Raw genomic sequence first — 22,533 nt, 5'->3', positions numbered from 1 at the left:
TGAGATTAAACAAGTATTTACAATTCCTTACCCCCAATACGTACGTCGGAAAAGCAATGGAATATGTTGGGCACATGAAAAGCATGTTTACTTCCAGGCCGTGGAGAATGGAGAGTTTCAGTGTCCTTGATTCCAGGATGTATGGTATAGTGTGCTACAATTCGGGTAAAGAAAAAGCAGGCTAGAATATATAAATACACGTAATTTGCACCAAATATTTCTAAAAAGATACATTTTTTACAAAAAGCAAATAATATTGGTTATGTCTGGGAAAATGTATAGGGATGGAGGAAGATTTTTCACTCTAAACCCCTTTTATTGCGTTTTGAAAACGTAAATGGGTTACTTGTTCAAAAAATTGAATAATGCTAGTAGTGGCTGTTGCAGGAGTCCCAGTGAGAGTGCAGGCATGCGGATGAGCACAGCAGGAGTGAAGACTGAGGACTGGTCCATTGATCGGATGTGGAGGGGAGGGAAAGAAGGAGTCTAGCATGAGCCCCCAATTTCTGGCCTGTACAGCGGGATAGATTGTGAATGCCATTTTCCCATAACGGGAGTTTGGGAAGAAGACAAGAAAAATGAGTTCCTTTCTTTATACACTGTGTTTGAGAAAACCTGGCTGGGGATATCCGGCAGGTATTTGGACATGTGGGGCAGAAGCTGAAGAGAGAGGCCCGTGTTTGGATTGTAATTGAAGTCAGAGAAGTAAATGGAATTGCCAGGGAGAGAGTATCAAGTGAGAAGAGGTTGCAGCTAAGTGCCAGTATTAGGAAGAGAGCAGAGGGCCTTCAAGGGAGCCGGAGACAGTGGCCAAATCCAGCCCCCTGCCTGTTTTTGTAAAATACGGTTTTATGGGAACACAGACACATCATGTGTTCATGTGTCTACAGCTGCTTTCATTGCTGCAAGAGAAGAATCGAATAGCTGTGATAAAGCATATGGCTTACGCAGCCAGAACTATTTTCTATCTGGCCCTTTGCAGAAAACGTTTACCAGCCCCTGCTAGACCACTGCCGCAGTCCCTGCAGTGCAGAGAGCAAGACCGTCTGTGACCTTGGCAGTTCATTCTCGGCCGTCTGGAAATGGGTTGGCTGTGGCTGGCTTTCCCCCTTCTCCCTTTTCCCTGAAGGAACCTTTTCTCTTATGTTCCTCTGGCGCCGGTGCCTTCTTCACCACAGAAGTGGAGATGGTAACGTTTCACGGGCACCTGGCGTTCCTAGAGAACTCCTGGAAACCACTGGCACAGCAAGGCCAGACCAGCTGTTGCTCAGCAGCTTGTGTGTTCCCCCATGGACAGGCTGCCTCTGCACACTTGCCCTGTAAAAAGGGAGACTAGCGGGGGACGTGCTCTCCTTACTGAGACCAAACGGTGCCCTGGCCCTCGGCTCACCTCTCTGTGGGATAGCGTGAGGATGGAGAGTCGGTACCATCTTTTTTCTGGCTGTCTTGGCCCTGTAAGTTTTTATTTTCCCCAATAAAGCCCACTCCTTAACCCATGCTATGAGGCTTTGTAGGGTGGTGCATGACAGCTGATGGCCCAGAGGAGACCCATCTTGCATGCCAGCGGGGACATAGCACGATAGCCTCCTAACCGATCTCCCTGCGTCCATGTTGGCGCTAATGTATTCTTCATCCTGCAGCTATAACGGGTCTTCCTAAACCTGTCATTGTTAGAGCCCGTCTCCTACTATCAATTCCTGTCTTTCATCATCTCACCCACCTTCCTCCCACAGTCTAATTGGAAACACTTCAGTAGCTTCTCGTTGGTCTTTAAATGACCCCAAATACAAAAATCCTTAATGTGGTTTAATGGGGCCCAGCGTGATCTGGCCCCTGCGTTTTCCTCCAGCCTTATCTCCCACCATCCTTCCCTCTCTGAATTTTGGCCAGACGTTTTCTCCGTCACTTGTAGTAAACCTGTTCCCCTCTGCTCTTGAGCGTGTCCTGTTCCCTCTGTCCGAAGTGCTTTGCTTAATTAACTCCACCTCCTAGTCGCGTTCCCAGTGAATCGTGAAACTTAGTTGAAATTCTACATTTATCTGTGTGATTATTTGGTTACCGTTTTCCCCACTAGACCATAGGATCTTTTTGGTCTCTTTTTGGTCTCTAGTAGCCTAGTTTACATTCATAGTGCCTGGCATAAAGTGAGCAGCACTCAATAAAATCAGTTGAACACATTTTAGGTACAATGTAGAAATAAGCCAGGTCCCAAATACCACATACTGTGTGATTCTCTTTACACGAGATGTCTGGGAAAGGCAAATCCATAAAGACAGAACACTGATCCGTTTTGGTTGCCGGGGGATGGGGGTGGGAACAGGGAATGGCTATAAACTGGCACAAGGGATTTTACTGAGCTGATGAAAATCTTCTAAAACTGCACAACTCAATAAATTTACTAAAAATCATGATATTATACATTTAAAACAGGTGACTTTTATGGTATGTAAATTATACCTCAATAAAGGTACTTAAAAATCATTGAATAAATTAAAGAATATAGTTGTTATTGGAAGTGGGACCTTTATCTCGCGCTAAATGTGTATACGTGTTTATGGACCTTGTATTCTATACCACTCATTCTAGACTGTACTTTCTTAATTATTGTTTTTGGATATAAATTTTAATAGTTTATTTTTAAAAATATATTTTCTGGATTTTCCTTACTCCCTGATTTGAACTGGTTATGCTTAGTATGTTTCAAAGTTCCAGGTGTCTCTGTTTTCCTTTGGCAGGAAGAAATAAGTGCAAGGAGGTTCCCTTGTGACATAAGCCAGCTGAAGTCAGATTTGGGATTCCTGGAAAGTATATACGCTAGGGATCAAGTGTCTTTGATACATAAGGACATTTGTAACACTGAGCTAGATCTTTTTTTTTTTTTTTTTTTGAGACAGGGTCTCACTCTGTTGCCAAGGCTGGAATGCAGTGGCGTCATCATAGCTCACTGCAACTTCAAATTCCTGGGCTCAAGCGATCCTCCCACCTCAGCCTCCCAGAGTGCTGGGATTACAGGTGTGAGCCACTGCTCCTGGCCTGAGTTAGATATTTTAAGACTGATCTGGATTTGCTGATTTCAAAAATAAGATGCAGTATTGGGATGGGAAAGGTTTTAAGATAATTTGAATTTTTGTACTAGTAACTTCAGTCCAAATGTCCCCAGAAAGAAAAGCTGGAGCGTCTGTACCTCTCCAATAGCTCTTGAGCCTACTGAGCCCTTGGGTTGGCTTGTCTGACTTTAGTTGGGTTTACCTGGAAGCAGACCTGAGGTGGGATAGTGTAGGTAGATGTTAGTGTAGGTAGATGATTTGGGAGGAAGCAGTGGGAGGGCGGGAGAGTGAGACCGGACTCATGGGAAGCATTACCACTGTGAGCAGCCCTACTTGAGGGACCGTGCAGAATGAGCCTGAGAGAGTTCTTCCAAGGACTGGAACATTTATCAGTGAACTCTTGCCCCCTTTGGTTGAAGGTTGCATGGGGTTTCCCAGGCTCTGGAAAAAGCCCTGAAACAGAAAAGCAGAGTGTGGGACCTGCTTGGAGTGGGACTTATCAGCTTGCCTGTAACCGTCTGCTACAGCTGAGCTGAAATCAGAGGTGGCCCGAGGGGTGTGACTCAGGGCTGCATTTGTCAAGGAACATCTTTCAGACGAAACTCCAAAGACAACTGGACATCTGATGACATGACTTCCAGTGCAATTTTATATAAAGTTTTTTTTTATTAGTGAAACATTTCATTGCATTAAGGGTAGAAATAAACATGTCAAGAATCACATGAAATCAACCAACTGTATAAGCTACATGAATTGCATTCTGGTCAGTATTCTCTTTAACAGGGACACGCAATTTACTCCAATTAATGCCCAGGGGGCCAAGTATGAGGATCACCTTTTGCAGAACTCACATCTAGAGCAATTTAAATTAAAAATTAGCCTCCCTTAAGTAAAAACCCCGATAGGGGTTAGTCATGTAGTACTTGTTCCACTTGACCCTTAGTGATCTTTCTAGAACATAAGGAAATAAACTTTAGTGGGAAAAGCCTGGGACTAAAAGTGGCAAAGCCCATTTCCTGTCCTGTGCTCAACTCCCAATTTTCCCTGAGAGAAGTAGGTTAAGCTCTCTGGTTCCTCCCTCTCTCGGTTGAGTGTCATGGTATGGGACACCTGCGTTCTGTGACCGTGACAACTGACAGTCACGAAGTCTTGGGGGTCCTTCCAGGATAATGGCTGCAAGAGAATGAGCATCAGGAAGAGTTTGTTATTTTTAATCTATAACCAAATGGAACAATAGGTTCATTCTTCTTAACCAATTTATAATTTTGATTGCAGTTTATAGGTTTGCCTCAGACTTTTCAGAAGGAAAACATCAAATGTGATTTGGGCCAAGTAACTGTTAAGAAACATGACACAAATATGGAATTCATATGCTTTTGGTCTCCCTGCCTGTGTGGGACTCAGTCCAAATGTGCACATCATCCACTGTTATCATTTACAGTATTTAAAATTTCCTCCTCGTAGATGATTATATCCTGAAAATAACACTGAACAAATAAGCATGCACAGGCTTGTCAGTTTTATTAGTGTGGATAAGTACATGCATAAATAAGATATGCCAATTATCTAAATATTGATAAATTCAAAAAATCTAGGTATTTAGCATTATTGAAGACCAAATATTTTTTATTTAGTTTTTCACATTTTAGTGAATTAAGGTATCTAAAGGTTCTATCTTGATTTATAGAAAAGTTGAGAGTCTAATGATGAAGGAAACATATCATATATTGCTTCAGTGTAGAGAGAAGAAAAATTTGGGCTCATAAATTAAAGCAATTTATTACCTCCATACAGGGATGAGAAACTGTGTAAGTGAAATTTATGATTGGAAATTTACATTGGAATCCAGTTTTAAAGAAAAAAAAATCCCTTAGAATGATTCTGTTGTCAAAGAATTCTGTAAGCACTTTGCCAGGCAACTGTATAGGCTTCTCAGTTAAAAATGAATGGTGAACTCTGAGAATCAAAGAAAGTGCATTTAAATATGCTGGGATTCTGAATGCCGTGATGTATGATGGTTTCTAAATCCTCTGACTTAGGTTACACTGGAGCCAGGAAGTCTTTCGAAGAGGGTGGCTCTGCTTCTGGTCCCAGGGGATCTTTCTTTAAAGTACTCTCTGTACAGTATCTTAAACATCTGTCGTTCTGCCAGCAAAGCGATTGTCACAGGAAGTAGAGAGCACAAGTTTCTCTGTTCAGTGAGTGTGAGCCGCAAAAGGCTGGATGAACTGAATCTAAGGCAAGAACTTACAGAAACAATTTCAGTGTTACCAAAAAGACTGCCCCAGAAGAAATGTCTCTTTAGTCTCATCAGACTTCCTGAAATGCATGTGTAACGTGGGCTGTAGATGGATGGATTTCCTATATTCAGAGTTTTACAAATGATCAGTCAACAGTGTGTTAATTAATCCAGTATCACATTTGGCAGGAGTGACTGGGGAAAGAAATCAGTTACTGATTATGCTCTCCCAGAAGCATCTTTCCACATCAAGATCATTTTCACTAAAAAATAATAGTTAACTATCCGCAAGTGTCATAACTAGCACTTAGTTCTACTCTACGTGAACTATCTGTACTTATCCTCACCAGCATTAATGACGCATTCTCTTGGTTCACAAAAGGACAAGTTAAAAATTCTTAGGAGCTTATTACTATTAATGCACTGGTATCCCCCTACCCACCCCTTCCCCACTTGATTCCTACCCAGTATAAAAGTAGTTGGAAGACCGAGTTATTTTCCTGGAGGAATTAAGAACTGAAGATTAGCATAAGATGCAATGCGTAATGCTTTAAAAGAAGAAATTAGATGCATTTGAATGATGTATCAGATGAGGCTACCATTCTACCCTGGGTTCCGAACTGCTACTTACTTCTGCTTTGGGAGTGAAGTGGAGGAATGCAATAAAATGGTAGATACGGACTGTGAGCACAAAGTTTGGTGAATGAAGCATGGTGAATAAAGTTAGACCAAACGGCATTAACAAGTGATGTGGAGACATTTTCTCCACGACAGTGGTCACAAAATTCTGGCTACTGGCACCCAACAACAAAATCACTAGACAAGGGTTTATTAAATACTTGCCAGACACGTGAAAAGACAATTTCAGAGACCACATCATTTAACAAGGCGTCATGGCCAGCCGAGTCGGCCTGTCCTTTAACCTCTGGCCAGAATGCCCTCGTCACTTGCCAGCACTGTGCCGCTCCCTCCTCCCCACGGCAGCGAGCTGTGAGGGTGCGGGGGGCCTCCCCACGCCCTGGTCCGGGTCAGGACAGCTCCCACGGTTCCTTCGCCAGGCTCGGGTGACGGTTAGGTTCGTATGAGGGGTGCTCTTTCATCTGCTGTTCCCTGAGACATGGAAGAGAGAAGACGGGGAAGTTAAGTGCTCATGTCAGAAACTTCGCAGTGCGGAAAGCTGGGGTGAGGCGTGGGGAGGAGGGTGGAAGGAAGACGGTTCATTCCACGTCCCTCTTTGGCCTGACTCTTCTTTGCTGTAAGATTCACACCTGACCTTATCCAGGAGGCCTTCCCCGACCACTCCCACCCCAGGACCGCAGTGGCACCCTTCTCTGCGTTGACCTGGACCGGAACGTGCACCGCACGCTACTAAATCTGCCTCCTTCCTCGTGTGAAACCTACTGGCAAACAGTGCTCAGATGGAGCAGGTGCTCAATAATTGCTTGCTTGTTGCATACATGGAGATGGTTAATTGCAGGAGCAGTAATTAACACTTCCATGGGGCTTCATTTGTGCTTAAGAAAATCTCAGTGACCGTACAAAGTCAGACTGAAAGATCCACAGATAAAAATGGCAAAATGGCCAGGTGCAGTGGCTCACACCTGTAATCCTAGCACTCTGGGAGGCCGAGGTGGGAGGATTGCTTGAGCTCAGGAGTTTGAGACCAGCCTGAGAAAGAGTGAGATCTCGTCTCTACAAAAAATGGAAAAACTTGGCAGGGCGTGGTGAGCACCTGTAGTCCCAGCTACTTGGGAGGCTGAGGCAGGAGGATCCCTTGAGCCCAGGAGTTTGAGGTTGCTGTGAGCTATGATGATGCCACAACACTCTAGCCCGGGCAACAGAGTGATACTCTGTCTAAAAAAAAAAAGGCAAAATACTTTGCTTCATGGCTAATTCAGGCTAGTGACTGGCATGGGTTAAGAGAAATAATGGAAGATGTGGAAGGTAGGGACATCCAAGCTGATTTTTACTCAGATGGTTTCAACCTATTTATTTCCTACTTCGCATTTGCCTCCGACACTTAGCTGAGGTGACGAGGAGAAAAAAAATGCCTTTGTTGCAAAAAGAGAAGTTACTGAGAATTTAAGAAGGGCTCCTACAGAAAACACTCACTGGGGGTATTTAGACTCCTGGCTGGGCTACGTCACTTAAGGAGGCCAACCCAACTCCTTGTCCCATCCCTCCAGGAAAGTAACCACTCCTGTGCTCCAATCATTTATTATGCAATGGTGTCTCAGTCACAGGTATCTTCTGATTCATTGCAAGCAGGTCTCTGGCTGCCTCGCTCTAGAATCTTGGAGCTCTTTTATCATATTTAATAAAAACTAATGCTTGGTAAGCTCTTACCGTACACTAACACTGGGCCTTTATGTTTACGACATCAGCTAATCCTCACAAAAAGCTCACAAGGGAGGCTCTTACTATCCCATTGACAGACGGGGCACAGTTTCTAGGGTCGTGCAGCTGTTAAATGGCAGATGTGGGATTTGAACCCAGGCAGTCTGACACCAAAGCCCAGGTGTTTAACTGTTACATATTCCTCCTTTTCTTTCAGGTTATTGTTTTTTAAGACATAAAGTTAACTCCCAATGGATACATCCAGGAATTCCATTCCCTAAATAGTTGGTACAATTCTATCACCCCGCCTTCCTTGACACACTTCCCTTCCTTCCCATTTGGTCCAGCAGTAATAGTGACATAACCACAAAATCAGTATGCCCAGCAAAGAACCCCAGAATCCATCCTAATGAGCCAGCTGGCTGCCCTTCAATGAAGCGCAGTTGAGGAATTCCTCAGGTAAAGTTACGCAGGAAGGGAGAAGTTCCTGCAGCCAGTACTCACCTCGTCCATGGATCCCTGACCCTTGCATGCAAGCCAGGTGAAGACCAAACCAAAGAGCACGCCCAGTGCCATGATGATGTAAGGGATGTTGGTGATAATCAAAGTAGTGTTGATCACGGACTTCAGTCGACTTGCAGTCTCTTTATCAATGAGAACACTCTGGAGGGGCAAGAAAATAGTATTCCCTTTGTGACTGAATATCCAGCATGTACCCATTTTTGCAGTATCTTTCTTTCAAATCATTAACACATTAACTGCCATGTGACTCGTATTTAACTCATGCTAGTTTTTTTTTTAATTTTATTTTTAGTTGCCCAACTAATTTTTTCTTTTTTTCTTTTTTTTTTTTTTTTGAGACAGAGTCTCACTTTGTTGCCCGGGCTAGAGTGCCGTGGCGTCAGGCTAGCTCACAGCAACCTCAAACTCCTGAGCTCAAGTGATCCTCCTGCCTCAGCCTCCCGAGTAGCTGGGACTACAGGCATGCGCCACCATGCCCGGCTAATTTTTTCTATATATTTTTAGTTGTCCAATTAATTTCTTTCTATTTTTAGTAGAGACGGGGTCTCGCTCTTTCTCAGGCTGGTTTCGAACTCCTGAGCTCAAACAATCTGCCTGCCTCGGCCTCCCAGAGAGCTAGGATTACAGGCGTGAGCCACCGCGCCCGGCCAACTCATGCTAGTTTTGAGCTTGGGGCCTCGTGAAGCATATGTAACTCATGCTTCTCTTCACCTTGGGAACCGAGTGAACTATTGTTCAAGTTGCATATGACTCTCACACAGAAAACAATAAAAAATAAATCTTGCACTAAATTAGAAAGAATCATTTGTTTTTCAAAGTTTTTATTCTATTTTTGTAATAAAATACCATGGTCCCAATGAAAAAAATTTTTTTTCTAGCGTGGCAGTCAATGTGTTAAACACAGTTTGGGTATGTCCTCCTGTTAGCAAACTAGATATACTAAAAATCCATTTATAAATTAGACTAACCAGAGGGGCATTTATACATTAATATCTTCTCTTTACTGAGGACATTTTTTTATACTTAAAATAGTTTGGAAAAAGAAGAGAAAAAGTATTCAGAAATACTGAGATAATCTTCCGTTTTATATCAGACAGTTCCAACTCCTCCTCAAAATCCAGCTTAGCATTATTTCCTTCCAGAACTTTTTTTTTTTATTTCAGCATATTATGGGGGTACAGATGTTTAGGTTACGTATGTTGCCCTTAACTCCCCCTCCCCCCCTAAGTCCGAGCCTTCCAGAACTTTTGTCTGGCCATGTCGGGCCTGGTTAAAGGACCCTTCTCTATGCCGTCTCACTGTCTAGCCCTGTCATTGTCCTTGCGCTTTGCATTGTCACTGCCTGTTTATCTCCCAATGACTGGGAGGTCCTTTGAGGCAAGACTTATCTCAGTCACCTCCACACTGGGTATAGCAGCTGGTACACAGTAGGTGCTCAGTTAATGTTAGCTGATTAAGTGAATGAACACTCCAAAAATGGAGTGGAAAGTATAATTTCTCTCTTGGTTATATCTATAGTAATCAGGACCAGAGGTCTCCACAGAAAGTGTTCGGGAAGTTGTGGGGCTACCCAGAATTCCAGAGACTGTTGATAACTAAGGAAATGTACTAGAATAACACTTTCTGTATGCAGAGAGGAGGTTTTATCACCCAGTGTAATGGGTAAGGTATCTGAAGAGCTTAATTCCATAAAAATTATAAGCAACAATTCTGGCTTAATTTAGGCCTAATTTGCATTGGGCTGAGTCAGAGGATTGGGTTCTAGGACATTCTTCCAATAAATGGCCAAGAGCCCTCATGGTCAGAGTTCCCTCCTCCGTAAAAAGGCAGAGGGCCAGCAGTCTACATTCACGTCCAGTTGTAGTTGTTTATTTTTCTAGAGAAGAGAACAATCAGACTCTTTCTAGGAAGCAGCAAAATCACAAGGGTTCACGCCATGGTTTTGGACTCAATCTAGTCTTTAACAAAAATGCAAAACAAAAGTTGGAGGTTTAGGTGACTTCAAATATGCCACCTCTATGAACATAAACTGGTGAAAATGGCCCTTCTGCGTTTTCAAAGTCTTACTTTCATGCCTCTCCTCATGAACAATGATGAGCTAGGAAGATTCTCAAATAGGTCCTATAAATTGGTAAATACTTCCTCAGTTTTTCCTATGAAACAATAAAAGCCTCATCTTAGAACTGTAATCAGAAACCCTTCAAAAATTTATAAATGTGGCTACCACTATAATGCTAAATGAAGGAAAAAAGTTATAAAACTATGTATGGTATGATTTAACCATGTAATAAAGACCAGAAAATACCAGGAGGAAACCTCTGAAGATGTCCGCCACACCTGTTTCTGAGAGGCTTATCAGTGATTTACTTTTTAAATAAATTTTTAAAAAATTTTCCAAGAGTTCTATAAATAGTGTGCTTTACAAAATGTAAAACATTAAATTGCTTTTTAAGTTATTAATATAACACATTGACTAAAATTAAATTAAATTAAAAACAGTATGTAATGTTGGTGTAGATTTTGTGAATAGTGTCACAGAAGAAATGGCTTGAAAAAAGCAGCAAAAATGTTTTCCGTCTCTTTAAAACATCCCCCGCGCCTTCTGGAGAACTGGGACCTGGATCCCTGCCTCAGACCAGTGGTTGGGAGGGGCAGGGGAGTGTCTTTTGTTCTTTGTGCCCCAGGAGGTGGCTCAAGGGAATTGTCTGGGCAGAGGTCAGGAGATCATTTTAGCTGAAGATGGGCTGAATCCAGGCAGAGGTCACAAGACCACCTTAGCTGAAAATGAGATTAATCCAGTAGCAGGTCACAAGATTGTTTTAACCAAAGATGGAATGAACCCAAGCAGAGGTCATGAGATTTTTAAAAACTTTTAAAAGCTCTGTACTTCTGCTCAGAAGCAGGACACCGGTACTTTGAGATGGGAGCCTGCCAACCTCCTCTTTGCCAGCAAAGTAATAAACTTCTCTTTCCTTCTCCTCAAACCACTTGTCCTCTTTCTTCTGATGCGGCCTCGGGGCAAGTGCTGAAGTTTCGGTAACAATAGTGATTTTCATTTTTCCTTTTCTTGCTAATCTCTGTTACTAAATTTTCTACAAAAAGCAAGTATTTTTAGGGAACAGAGGAGAATAATAAAAACTTTTTTTAAAAAAATGCTGTTGTTAATAACAGAAGTCTGCCAAACAAGAATTTATTGAAGGAGAAAAATCTATTCTTAGTTTTTTTTTGCATTTTTTTTCCCCTCAAAACTGGGTGGAAGAGAGGGGGAAATTGAGGCTATAGAACAATAGTAAATGTGATATGTGATTTAGAAAAGAATTTATCACAGGTGTCTTAAACTGGCAGGGTTTCAAAGGAGGAGGCAAAGAAAAGTTTAGCTGGACATCTATCTCAGCGTCGGCTGTCTACCCTGCTTCAACAGTGTCTGACAATGCTTCACTTCACCTTTATGTTTTGTTTCGTACATAAGCATCCCCCCAGAAGGGAGTTTTGCCCAAATAATGCCCTTAAGCAGGAAAATTTCTGCCTCCTCTCCAAATCAACTCTCAGATACAGGCAGGTTCGCAGGCTCATGTAAACATTTAAAAGAAATTTTCTGAGGACAAATGGGTTTAAAAAATCATCTTTTCCTCATTTCTCATATCTCAAATTACACATAGCTGCAATAGTAGACATCATAATGGAGGTGTTCCAAGCTTGGACGGCTAAAAACATACCTTTGGCTCTCTCTCAGGACTTACCTCATTGAGATACATCACTGGGAAAACCATAGTTCTAATGTCTCCCGTCTCACTGCAAAGACAAAGGGTGAGATTATTTTATAGACACCCTCATGATGGCACACTTGCCTGGAGAGACAAGTTTATACGAAAATTCCAGTACACTTATTTCATTAAATTACCTACAATTTACTGCTTTCTTAGTTATCTTTGCAAACACACATAAATCAGAAGTTAGATTCCAATCTGTCAATCTAGCAATTCCAAGTGCTGCATGTTTATGTGGTGTTTTTACCAAAACACAAGATACTGAAAGCAGATTCATCGCAATGATTACTATTGTCCCTAGAGTCATCACAGGGCAGACCCCACTCGGCAGAACGACGCCACCTACTCCCCAGAGTGCTTTGTAAATAGGCCACTGAAGTACCATCTTTGCAACAAGAGCCAACTGAGAGCTTACCATGTGCCAGCTCTGTGCTGGGTGTTTGGGAGACATAATCTCATTCAATTCTTACAGCAGTCACATGCAGTGGGTCTTACTGTCCCAGGTTTACAGACGAGAAAATTATGGCTCGAAGAGGCTAGTAAATTTGCCCAGGGTCGCCACAAGGAAGTGGTGGGGCCAGGGTTGTAATTCCATTTTGATTCTAGGGTTCTAGCTCTTAACTGCTAAATTATACTGCCACAGAAATACAAACACGGGTGACAAAATGCATTCTTGCAGACTACGTTTGCTTCTTAAAGATCCATGACATGCAGCATTAAATCTGACAGATTCAGTGGGGGAAACAAACCAAGTTTTATAGATAGATATAAAATATTATATGTGTAGTTTTGCATCCTGTTCTTTCATTCAACATTGTGTCATAAGCATTTTCTCGTATTTAAAAAATTCCCCATTGGAAAGTTTGAGCAGGAGATTATATTTTGGAGTCCTAATTAAGTAGTAGTTTATAGATGGAGCGGGGGGAGGAAAGGCTGGACTCAAGAGACTGTTTTAACTGTCCAAATGAGGTGTGGCTGGCCCCAGGTGGGGGCGGTGGGATGGCAACCACAGTCACGGTGGGTGAGGGAAAGGCTTAGTGGAGAGGACAAACGCTGACGCTGAGGCCACACAGCCTTAGTAGCTGTGTAAGTTCCAGCAAGTTACTTAAACTCTGTGTGCCTCTGTTTCCTCATCTGTAAAATGGGGATAATATAAAGTTCTAAGTGAACATATATAAAGTGCTTAGATGGGTGGGGAACCTGAGGCCTTGGGGCCACATGTGGCCTTCTGGATCCTTGAGTTGGGCCGTTTGACTGAAAGGCCACACTTGAGGATCTGGAGGCCACAGATTCCCCACCCAGTGACAGTTTGATTAAATAAAACGTAAATTCCAAGACCAAGGCACCCATGGAAATGCCCATCAGGTCCTGTCCTTGAGGGACAGGGATGAGCAGAATCAGGAGGGGTCTGTACTCCCAACGCCAATCCCACCAGAAAGGCAATGTAGCAAAATCATTCTCTGCCTCTGCAGAAAGAAGCAAAACTTACACAAAGTCATCTAATTTTTTGACATAAATGTTGATTTGGAACCTCTTGGCTGCTTTTAGGATCATTCCAGTCAACTGCAAATCAGAAAGTGAAAAGAAAACATTAGGATTTATTAAACTGCAAACAGAATTTTTTCAATACACCATTTCTTTTTTTTTTTGAGGTAAAAAACTGAATTCATTTTATTTTCTTTTGTTTTTTTTTTTTCTTTGTTACTTTTGTTGCTAATGAAAGTGAGCCCAGGAGGGGTAAGGCGGGAGAGTTCCCTCTCAAACACAGAATTCCTTTTTTTAAAAAAACTAATTAATTAATCAATTTTTTTATTTCAGAATATTATGGGAGTACAAATGTCTTGGTTACATAAATTGCTTTTGTACCGTTTGAGTCAAAGTTGTAAGTGTGCCCACCCCCAGAGAGTGTGCACTGTACCCGTTAGGAACACAGCACCATTTCTGTGTAGTTCTGATACGCAGGGTGGCCATTACCATGGTGACAGGCACAGTGGGACAAGGGAAAACTGATTCCCAGAACAGAGTAAGGACTGTTGATTGCATTAGGTGCCTGGTAGACCACTGCCTCTCAAACTCGGGACGGATGTGAGTCCTTGGGAGTCCTGTTAAAATGCAGACTCTGATGCGGCAGGTCTGCGGTGGCCTGAAACCAGGCATTTCTAATAAGCCCCCAGTGTGCTGCCATTTTGAACAGTGGACCAGAAGGACTCCAGTGGGTGGGAGACTCGACAGGGGCCCTCGGGCCTGGACAACCCAGACGCGTGTCCAGAGAGCTGGATGGTGGTCACCGCCAGAGAGTGGCGCCCCACTGAGGTTATGGGACTGTGATTATCCCTTGGTGACAAGTGCTGCTAACAGTTTGGCCGATGAAAGGGAACTGATCCATCGATGGCTAAGAGGGAAAAGGGAGAAAACCACACCTGATCTTATTCACCAAAGGATAAGATCACTGCTTTCTCAGGTACAAACGCAATGCATGTAGCTAAGCGTGAAGGGCCCATAAAATTCTGTGCCAAAAGAATGTTCTAGCTTTTCTTTATTGTTCCAAAGCATTCAAAGTCTCGAAAATGAGGATCTCCGACCGTTCATTTAGTTTCTGCACTGAGAGGCTCTCACGTTGTGAAACGATACTCACATCCTCTTAGCGTGGTTCTCAGTTTTCTCCTCTATGAATACAGGATTAAAGCGTGTGGATATCTGACACTTTTTAAATTAACAATATAATAAACTCTCAAAAGTACCTGTAGAAAGAGGTTTGCCAAAAGCGACTGAAGCTAATATACATATTTAAACTTCAACCAAAATATTCCTGGTAGCAAATAAGCAAAGAGACTTCTTCAACCTCACTGACCTGTGCCCCAGTGAGAGAAATGTATATACGTTCGGGTCCAAAACAGGTAACAGAAGATTGCCCAGGTTACATGGGTCCAATGTCAGTTGTTTCCAATGACCGAATTTTTGCAGGTTTGCTGGTATTTCTATAGATCCGCAGAATTCAGCCTTTAAATTACAGAAGTGCCTGGACCAACACTGAGCTGAGTTCCCCCCACTTTTATGTATAGGAAAGGAAGATACTATGTTTTTCAAAAATGCTCAGGACTAAACTAGTGAACACTGTATTGACAGAATAAAACACATGTTTTTTTTTTTGTTTTTTTTTTTTTACCAATGAGTGTGTACTCACGGGATTAATGTCCACAAATGTCTCGTGATCTTCCTTATTTGGATGCATGCCTTCTATGGCAGAAACGAACCTCTCATCTGCTTGGTAAAAGTGTGGGAAAGACATAATGATGGGCGCACCTGCATTTTAAGGAAAACAGAAATGAATGATGCTGTTCTTAAAGTCTAAGATGGAAATAAAGTTCCTGATCACAAACCTGCTTCCTAAAGGGAGAAAAAAAAAGCTATCCTAAGTAAAGTTGGGGGAAGAGGGCAAGCTAAAACGTCACTCTACGCCTCCTAGTTCAGGATTTACTTCATTTTCTGACATCTTATTTGCCCCACGTTATTCTATTATTCTACGTTATGTGTCAAAGTCCTGGCTAAATTATTTATTGTTTAACAAACATTTACAGAACCTATAAAGTGTAAGTGCTTTATATACATTATTTTAATGAATGCTCCCAGGAGCTCTATGAAGGTAGAACTATTATCCTCATTTTGCAGTTGAAGAAACTAAGGTTCACAGAAGTTAAGAAATTTGCCCAGGGACATCTAGCCATCAGGCTGAGCAGGCAGAATTCTAGCTGAATTAGGGATATTCTGTCTCAAAGCACAATTCTCTACCAATAAATGGACCGTCTGTTTTTGTTTTTTGCTTTGCTCGTTTCTGTTTTGTTTTTTTTTTTATTGTTTTACCAAAGATGGACCTTATTGTTCTCCTGAATATGTTTATGTAGGATTTTTTTAAGTATTTGCCTGGTTGTGCTATATGCCCAGCCTCTAAGCATGTCATGAAGACTCTGATTTTTTTTTTCTTTCCTATTCATTTTAAGAACCAAATAGGGAAACAAGTTATTAAAGGAAACCTAGATCTGGTTATTGAAAAGAAGACAGGAACCCAATAATTGGCTGCCAGGGAAATATATTTTTGGAGAAATGAGCTTATTAGCAAGTCATTTAAATTTGCCTCCATATCTACCAGCCGTGGTCAAGGTATACGTCATCTCTCACATGCACAAGTTCTTTGCTCTTTACTGCTAATGGTGCCACAAAACCAAAGGTTCCTTCTCTGTGACCTATAGCACCCTTTAAAAAGTCTATTGAGGGCGTAATAAGGGCCAGACACTGTCCTGACTCTTTTACATACATTATCTCTAACCCTCACACATAACCTTCCAAGACCTTATAATCACCCCCATTTTATGGATGAGAAAAGTGATGTCTGAAACCTTCTTAATTGACTTGGCCAGTTTGCCAACAAACAGAATAGGACTCAAACCCAGAACTGCCCGAGTCTGCTGAGTGAACATTCACTCATCCACTGTCCGAAATGTTCCCCTGTGTCAAGCAGAGACCAATGGATGAACAAAAAATGTTCCCCTGGAGAATTCAAAACACTTAAGGATAATCCTGGAGAATTTAACTTTTCAGCCCAAATTTGGGAATACGTAACAGGCAAGAGGAAAAGGATTGTAGCAAGAGGTTCGATGTTACAAAGTAGAATCTTACTGTGGATTCTGGCATCAGCTTCTTGAGGAAGCAGAATATTAACAAACAGCAAGAAAAATACACCTATATTTGTGCCTTGAGCCAGATGCACAGTGGGCTGGAAGACAGGGACACTTAAAGGGCCATTCACTGAGTAAAGCAACAGGCGAGATCGAAACCAGGGACCTGACCCCATTCACCCTTGGTCTTTATCTCCAGGCAAGGGGTACCGTGTTCCCATGTACAGTGTCCGCAGGTACCTAGCCACCATCTTTACGGAAATCGCCCAGAGTGCTTGTTAAAAGTGTAGATTCTGGGGCCTAGTATGTTCGGCGTGGGGCCTGGGACATGTATTTTTAATAACTCTCCAGATAATTCTGATGTAAGGCCAGGTGTGTGGGCCACTGCCCTGTCAGACAAGGACAGGGAGGTTTACTGCTCACCTCAGACTTATCCCAAAAGGAGATTTTAAAATCAATTAGACATGAGAGCAAAAGTTAGCACATTATTTTATTGAAGAGAAAAGGATACCTTTATTCAGGAGAGAGAGGTTACGAAGAGGGACGTCTCTGAAGAGAAACTTCAAAGACGAATTACAGCCCAAGAAGGGAATCACGAACATGATAAGACCCTAAGTTCTAGCAGAGATCTGCTCAGAGATAAGGGTTGTGTTAAAATTGTGTCCCCTCTCTGAGCCTTAGTTTCCACAATTACAAAAAGAGGCCACTGACTGTCTCGTAAGGCCACTGTGAGTAATTCTCTAACGTGTCGCTGTTAAAACTAGTCTCTTCAAGTTGAAGAAAATCCTTTTGTCAGTGGTACCGCTGATAATTCTGCCTCACTCACGGAAAGAAGAGGAGTAGCTCAGACATTGAGAAACATCGGGAAATTTGTGGCCAGGGCTTAAAACTAACTGCTTCAAAATCATTGAGAATCTTTGCCAAGACATGGACTTTCTTAAAAACTAAGTTGTCCACTTTCTCTTTCAGCATCGTTTTGAACGTGAAATCAGTTAATGCTTTACATGTATTAGCTACATGTAAATATGCAAAGTACTTAGAACAGAGACTGGCACATATGAAGTGCTCAGTAAACATGAGCTGTTATTATACTATTAAAATTTTTAAACTACTGCACAGAAAAAAAAAAAAAACCACAACATGGCATTCTAGAAATAAAAAGCATCACAGAAAAGCCAATAATTTTTTTTTTACCATTCAATAATCATATTACAAAACATTATTCTTTGTTTTCTTTTTTTAGAGATAGGGTCTTGCTATGCTGCCCAGGCTGAGTGCAGTGGCTATCCACAGGTGCCATCATAGCACCTCGAACTCCTGGGCTCAAGCCATCCTCCTGCCTCAGCCTCACAAGTATCTGGGAACAGGCATACACCACTGTACCCAGCTCAGAAACATTATTCTTAAGAGGTCAAAATCATTTTGTCTGTTGGACTGACAACATATTCTTTATTGTAACTCCAATTCTTCTTCATTTCAGACAACCGTAATCACGTCCCCTCTCTGAGTTCTTACCGTTCTTGCAGATGCTGACATTCAAAACTCCTGAGCCCAGGCAGTTTCCCTCAGGTATGCAGAAGCCAGCGTTGTCTGAGGTATTGGCTAATATTTCTGCAGGTACTTTATATCGAAAGGCCGGCAGCCCGTGTACACTCTCAAAGTCACTGAAAGTTATATACACCGACCTGTTAGGATGCAAGAATAAAAAGTCAATGTGGTATGTTCACAATGCCAGGTTCATTAAAAAAAAAAAGGCCAATGTGAGCTCCAGAAAGTTAGCACTAGCTCTCAGGTGCGACACAGCTAGGAGCGTACAGGGTAAGTAGAAAACGGAGAAGCAGAAGGATGCCCGAAAGAAGCTCTGCCGATCGCCGTGTGATTAAATAGAAGATGAATTGCAGTGAAGGATGCTTAAGAGGTAGCAACCACGGCAATATGCAAACGAGGCCAAGGAAAAACAGAATGCGTGATAGGAAGGTAAGAAGATAACACTGAGATGGAGATTCACGTAAACATAATAATGGCAGAGTCCTCTAGACCAGTGTGGACACAGGCCGGCGTGGACGGTGGGCCAGAGGCAAAGCAGAAAAGGCGGCGAGGGGCTGGCCTGGGGGGCTTACGACTCGGGGAGTACGACGCTAGACACACATTGGATCAGAACACACACTTTCATATCCATTTCCCCAAACAAAAATAATCGGTTTCCATATTTTGTCCAGTCGTCTATTTCAACGGAGCGCAAGGTCACTGCGCCTTCGGTCCTTGCTGAGTCTCGGACACCGTCCCGTGTGATGCGACCCCTCACGCGCGCACAGCACCCGACTAACGACAAAGCGCTGCCACGGGCCGTCGCCGATCCCCCATTGCAAGGCTGGCGGGAGCTCTCTGGGCTCCGTTTTTCCGTCTCTGAACCACGTCTCTCGAAGTTTGGGACTAACATGGGCGCTGCCTTCCCTACACGCCCCACCTCTGCAGCGTTTTTTAATAAAATATTTTAGGCAAAGAGAAAGATTAAAAAAAAACTATAACAAGTACATTTGTACTCACCACTTAGATAAATAAAAAATATATTACGGATACAACTGAAGCTCTCTATATAGTGCTTTTAATTCCATTCCTTCTCTGCCTCCCCTGAGGAAAGACTGTCCTGAATTTGGAGTTTAGCATTTCTGTGCACGTCTGTATTCTTTTCCATATGTGCATGTCCGTAAACAACACGTGGCACTGGTTGCTATTATTAAATGTCATTTAAACAGTATACCATATCGCCTTTCTGCAATTTGCATCTTCATTCAACATGATATTTTTAAGATTTATTATAATAATGTACATGGCTGTTTCCTTTATTTTCAATCCTATATGACATTCCATCATATAGGTTATTCTACCACAATTTATTTATATTCTCCTTTTCATAGGTATTTAGATTGCTTCCAGTTTTTTACTATGACAATGCTGCAATGAAGGTTTCTGTATAAGTGTCTCCTTGCGTTACACACAAGAGTTCTCCAACCCGGGAAGCCACCTAGGAGAGAACTGCAGAATTACGAAGTCTGCATGTCTTTGGCTTTACTAAATATTCGGAAATGGCTCTCCAAAGTGGGTATACCAGATCAGAACGTGTTTCCTCTGTGCCAAATCTTTTGAAAATTTCCTACATCCCTTCTGGGTTCCCACGTTTCACTCACTGCACTCGAATCCATTTTCCCTTCCTTCAAATATCACTGAGTATTTGCACATTTTTACTGAACAGGGCAGTTGGCTGGAAGGTGACCCTGACACTCCATCTGATGGGCGGAGAGGGTCTGAACCACGGCACGAGCAGCAGGGGGAGAGCTGGGGGTGAATTCCAGCGCCATTTCTGAGGACAGATCGAGAGGACTTGGTGACTGAATGCGGGTCAGAGAGGAGGGACACAGACGCTGTTGCAGTGACTCTAGCACAGCTGACTGGGCGAGCGGCACAGTTTGTGAGACACGGGACACTGGAAGGACAGCAACGTGGAGACGGGTGAGCGTAATGGACCAACAGTGTCCAATGTTGCGAGGTCACGTCTGCCTGCGAGGAGAAGTTTCTAGAAAGCCCGCGGGCTGGGTGGAAGCGGAGAGGAGGCTGCACGAGGCCGCCACTCTTGCGAGCAGTTTGCGGGCGCAGGGCGGGAGCAGAGCAGCGGCTCGGTGGGAGGCGGGAGCCGGGGTGGAGGGCAGGATGCCTCCTTCACACCGAGGAGAGCCACGTTCACCTGCAGAGACAGGGCAGGCAGCAAGGCAGGAGGGCCGGGGAGGTCGCAGGGCCAGGGAGAGTGGCCGAGATCAACGGGAAGGTTAAAGCTAAGCAAATACCTATAGACTCGGAAATGTGGACAACAGTGTCATTTATCTGTCTTCTGTGTAGAGGCTGCCTGTTGAGTGCAAGAAGACTGCAAGAAGACGAGGTCAATTCATGCTTTACCGAGTACATCACAACAACTAAGAGCCAACGCTTAATATTGTTTACTGCGGGATAGGCCCTACCTAAGCATGTCACGGACTGTGACTCATGTGTTCTCCCAGCAACCCCTGAGGTAGGCAACCATTTCTATCTTTGTTTTACAAATGAGGAAAGTGAGGCACCCAGGGGTTAAATGCCTTGCCCAAGGCCACACAGATGTGAGTGGTGGAACCAAGACCCAGCCAACGCAGTCGGGCTCTGGAGTCCGTGCTGTGGCCCACGCCACGCCACTGTGTCTCAACACGCCATCTGCATTCATCGCTGACACGGCATGGATATCCACGCACGGTCAGTGTGTTGCGTGTGTTCCCGACCCTTTCGGTGGTCCTGTCGTCAGAGATCTTATTTTTTTAAAAAAACTTATTTTTAAAGCTCTTACCTGCAAAAATCAGATGGGAACACATACAGGACTTCGTCTTTGGTTATTAACGGGTGAAAAGAATCTCCGTCCGTTCCATTAATCATATTGCACTTGCCTGTTGTCCACCAGTCAAGTGACCTTGATAAGCACACGAAAGAGGAAAGGTGATCGAATTCGATTTGGGGTTCTCTTAAATGGTCAGGACTTTTCAGGATTTAAGTGGAGCTGGTTACCCACACTGTCTTATTCATACACAGACACAGGGGTGTTAGGGACGAGATCAAGGGGGAAAAAAAGGAGGCCCCTGGCCCCAGATTCATTTTCGCAGAGGCAATAGCCAAAAGCCCCTCTTTCCTTCCTCCAAAAAAACTGTTTCCTACATAGAGGTTTAGAAATGCTGTGATCCAATTTAGCATTAGTAATAGCCTGGTTCACAGCCGGTCCACAGACCAGCGAACTCTGCATTGCTTGGTCTGGCTCTGTAATATTCGTGACAGACCATTAACTCAGTCTGTCCTCTGAACAATTCTCTCTTCCAAAAATAACGGAGGACTTCTCCTGGAATACAAGAAAGCTCAATCGTGAAGTAACTTCATGCTCATGAAAAACAGTTGAGATAGTAGGTTTTTTAAAATTAACTTTGAAAAACAGTTGAGATAGCAGGTGTCTTAAAATTAATTTCTAAAATAATGGTACATGCAATGGACTGAATTTTTATGACTCCCCCCACCCACCCAAATTCATATGTTGAGATCCTAACTCCCAAGTTGATAGTGTTAGGAGGTGGGGCCTTTGGGAGGTGATTAGGTCATGAGGACAGAGTCCTGATTGAGACTAGCTCCCTTATAAGAAGAACCAGAGACTCCCTCACCCCTTCCAGCATGTGAAGTTACAGTGAGAAGATACAGATGTGAGAAAACAGGCCCTCCCCAGACACCGAATCTGCCAGTTCGTTCCACTTAGTCTATGGTAATTTGTGATAGTAGTCTGGATGGACTAGAACAGTACAAAATGCAAAAGGAAGGAAAGGACAGGCAATAGATAGTAATTCTCCCAACTTCTGGCCAAGATAGTACTCTAAGTTCATGAGCTGAGAAGCTCTTCCAAGTGCAAACACAAAATAGAACACAGAAAGAGAACATCTAGAAGGTCTACACTATACTCAAACACAAATATCTCCCTAGACAATAAAAAGATGATAAATGCCAAGTGGTGAGTAGGCCTAAAGCCACTGCCCTGTAGATCTGGAAACAAGGAGAAAGAACGAGAAGTTCAGCTGCTCAAGTTATTAAGAATTAAAAGTGGTCCACCGAGGGCTTGGAATCAGGGTCTAAGGGGCAGAGATTCCCTGCTCATCAAGTGAGGCCAAACAAAGCAGCTTCTAGCTGCCGTATGGATTTGAATGTGTACAACGCTTAGGGGCTGGGGAGGCAGGAAGACCCAGACACAGCCACAAACCGGAACTTGAGCCAAGCCGGCTGCTGATTTTCCCAACATAACCGGGGGAGGAGGTTCCCCTGTGTATACTGGCTCTGGACTGGGGTTCCAGAGCGGGCTACGTGGAGGCAACTGCCAAACTGTTACATGGGGAGAGGTA

At 43.1% G+C, this 22,533-nt stretch overlaps 1 protein-coding gene across 1 annotated transcript in view; it reads right to left on the bottom strand.

Annotated features, from left to right (window-relative positions):
- Window positions 1–3,693: 3,693 nt before the first annotated feature.
- SCARB2 (scavenger receptor class B, member 2) overlaps window positions 3,694–22,533 on the bottom strand; it is a 59,773-nt gene continuing 40,933 nt past the window's right edge. The window contains exons 6-12 of the mRNA XM_012650990.1: window positions 20,955–21,074; window positions 18,101–18,270; window positions 15,097–15,215; window positions 13,402–13,475; window positions 11,886–11,937; window positions 8,128–8,286; window positions 3,694–6,396 (exon numbers count right to left, since the gene is read on the bottom strand). Coding sequence (XP_012506444.1) covers window positions 6,358–6,396; window positions 8,128–8,286; window positions 11,886–11,937; window positions 13,402–13,475; window positions 15,097–15,215; window positions 18,101–18,270; window positions 20,955–21,074 — 733 coding nt within the window. The 3' untranslated portion in view covers window positions 3,694–6,357. The remainder of the gene's footprint in view (window positions 6,397–8,127; window positions 8,287–11,885; window positions 11,938–13,401; window positions 13,476–15,096; window positions 15,216–18,100; window positions 18,271–20,954; window positions 21,075–22,533) is intronic.

This window comes from Propithecus coquereli, unplaced genomic scaffold, assembly GCF_000956105.1.
Source record: "Propithecus coquereli isolate 6110/MARCELLA unplaced genomic scaffold, Pcoq_1.0 Scaffold343, whole genome shotgun sequence".
NCBI classification, from domain to species: Eukaryota; Metazoa; Chordata; class Mammalia; order Primates; family Indriidae; genus Propithecus; species Propithecus coquereli.
The sequence above is the reverse complement of the archived record's forward strand: the minus strand, read 5'-3'. Positions and strand labels throughout refer to the sequence as shown.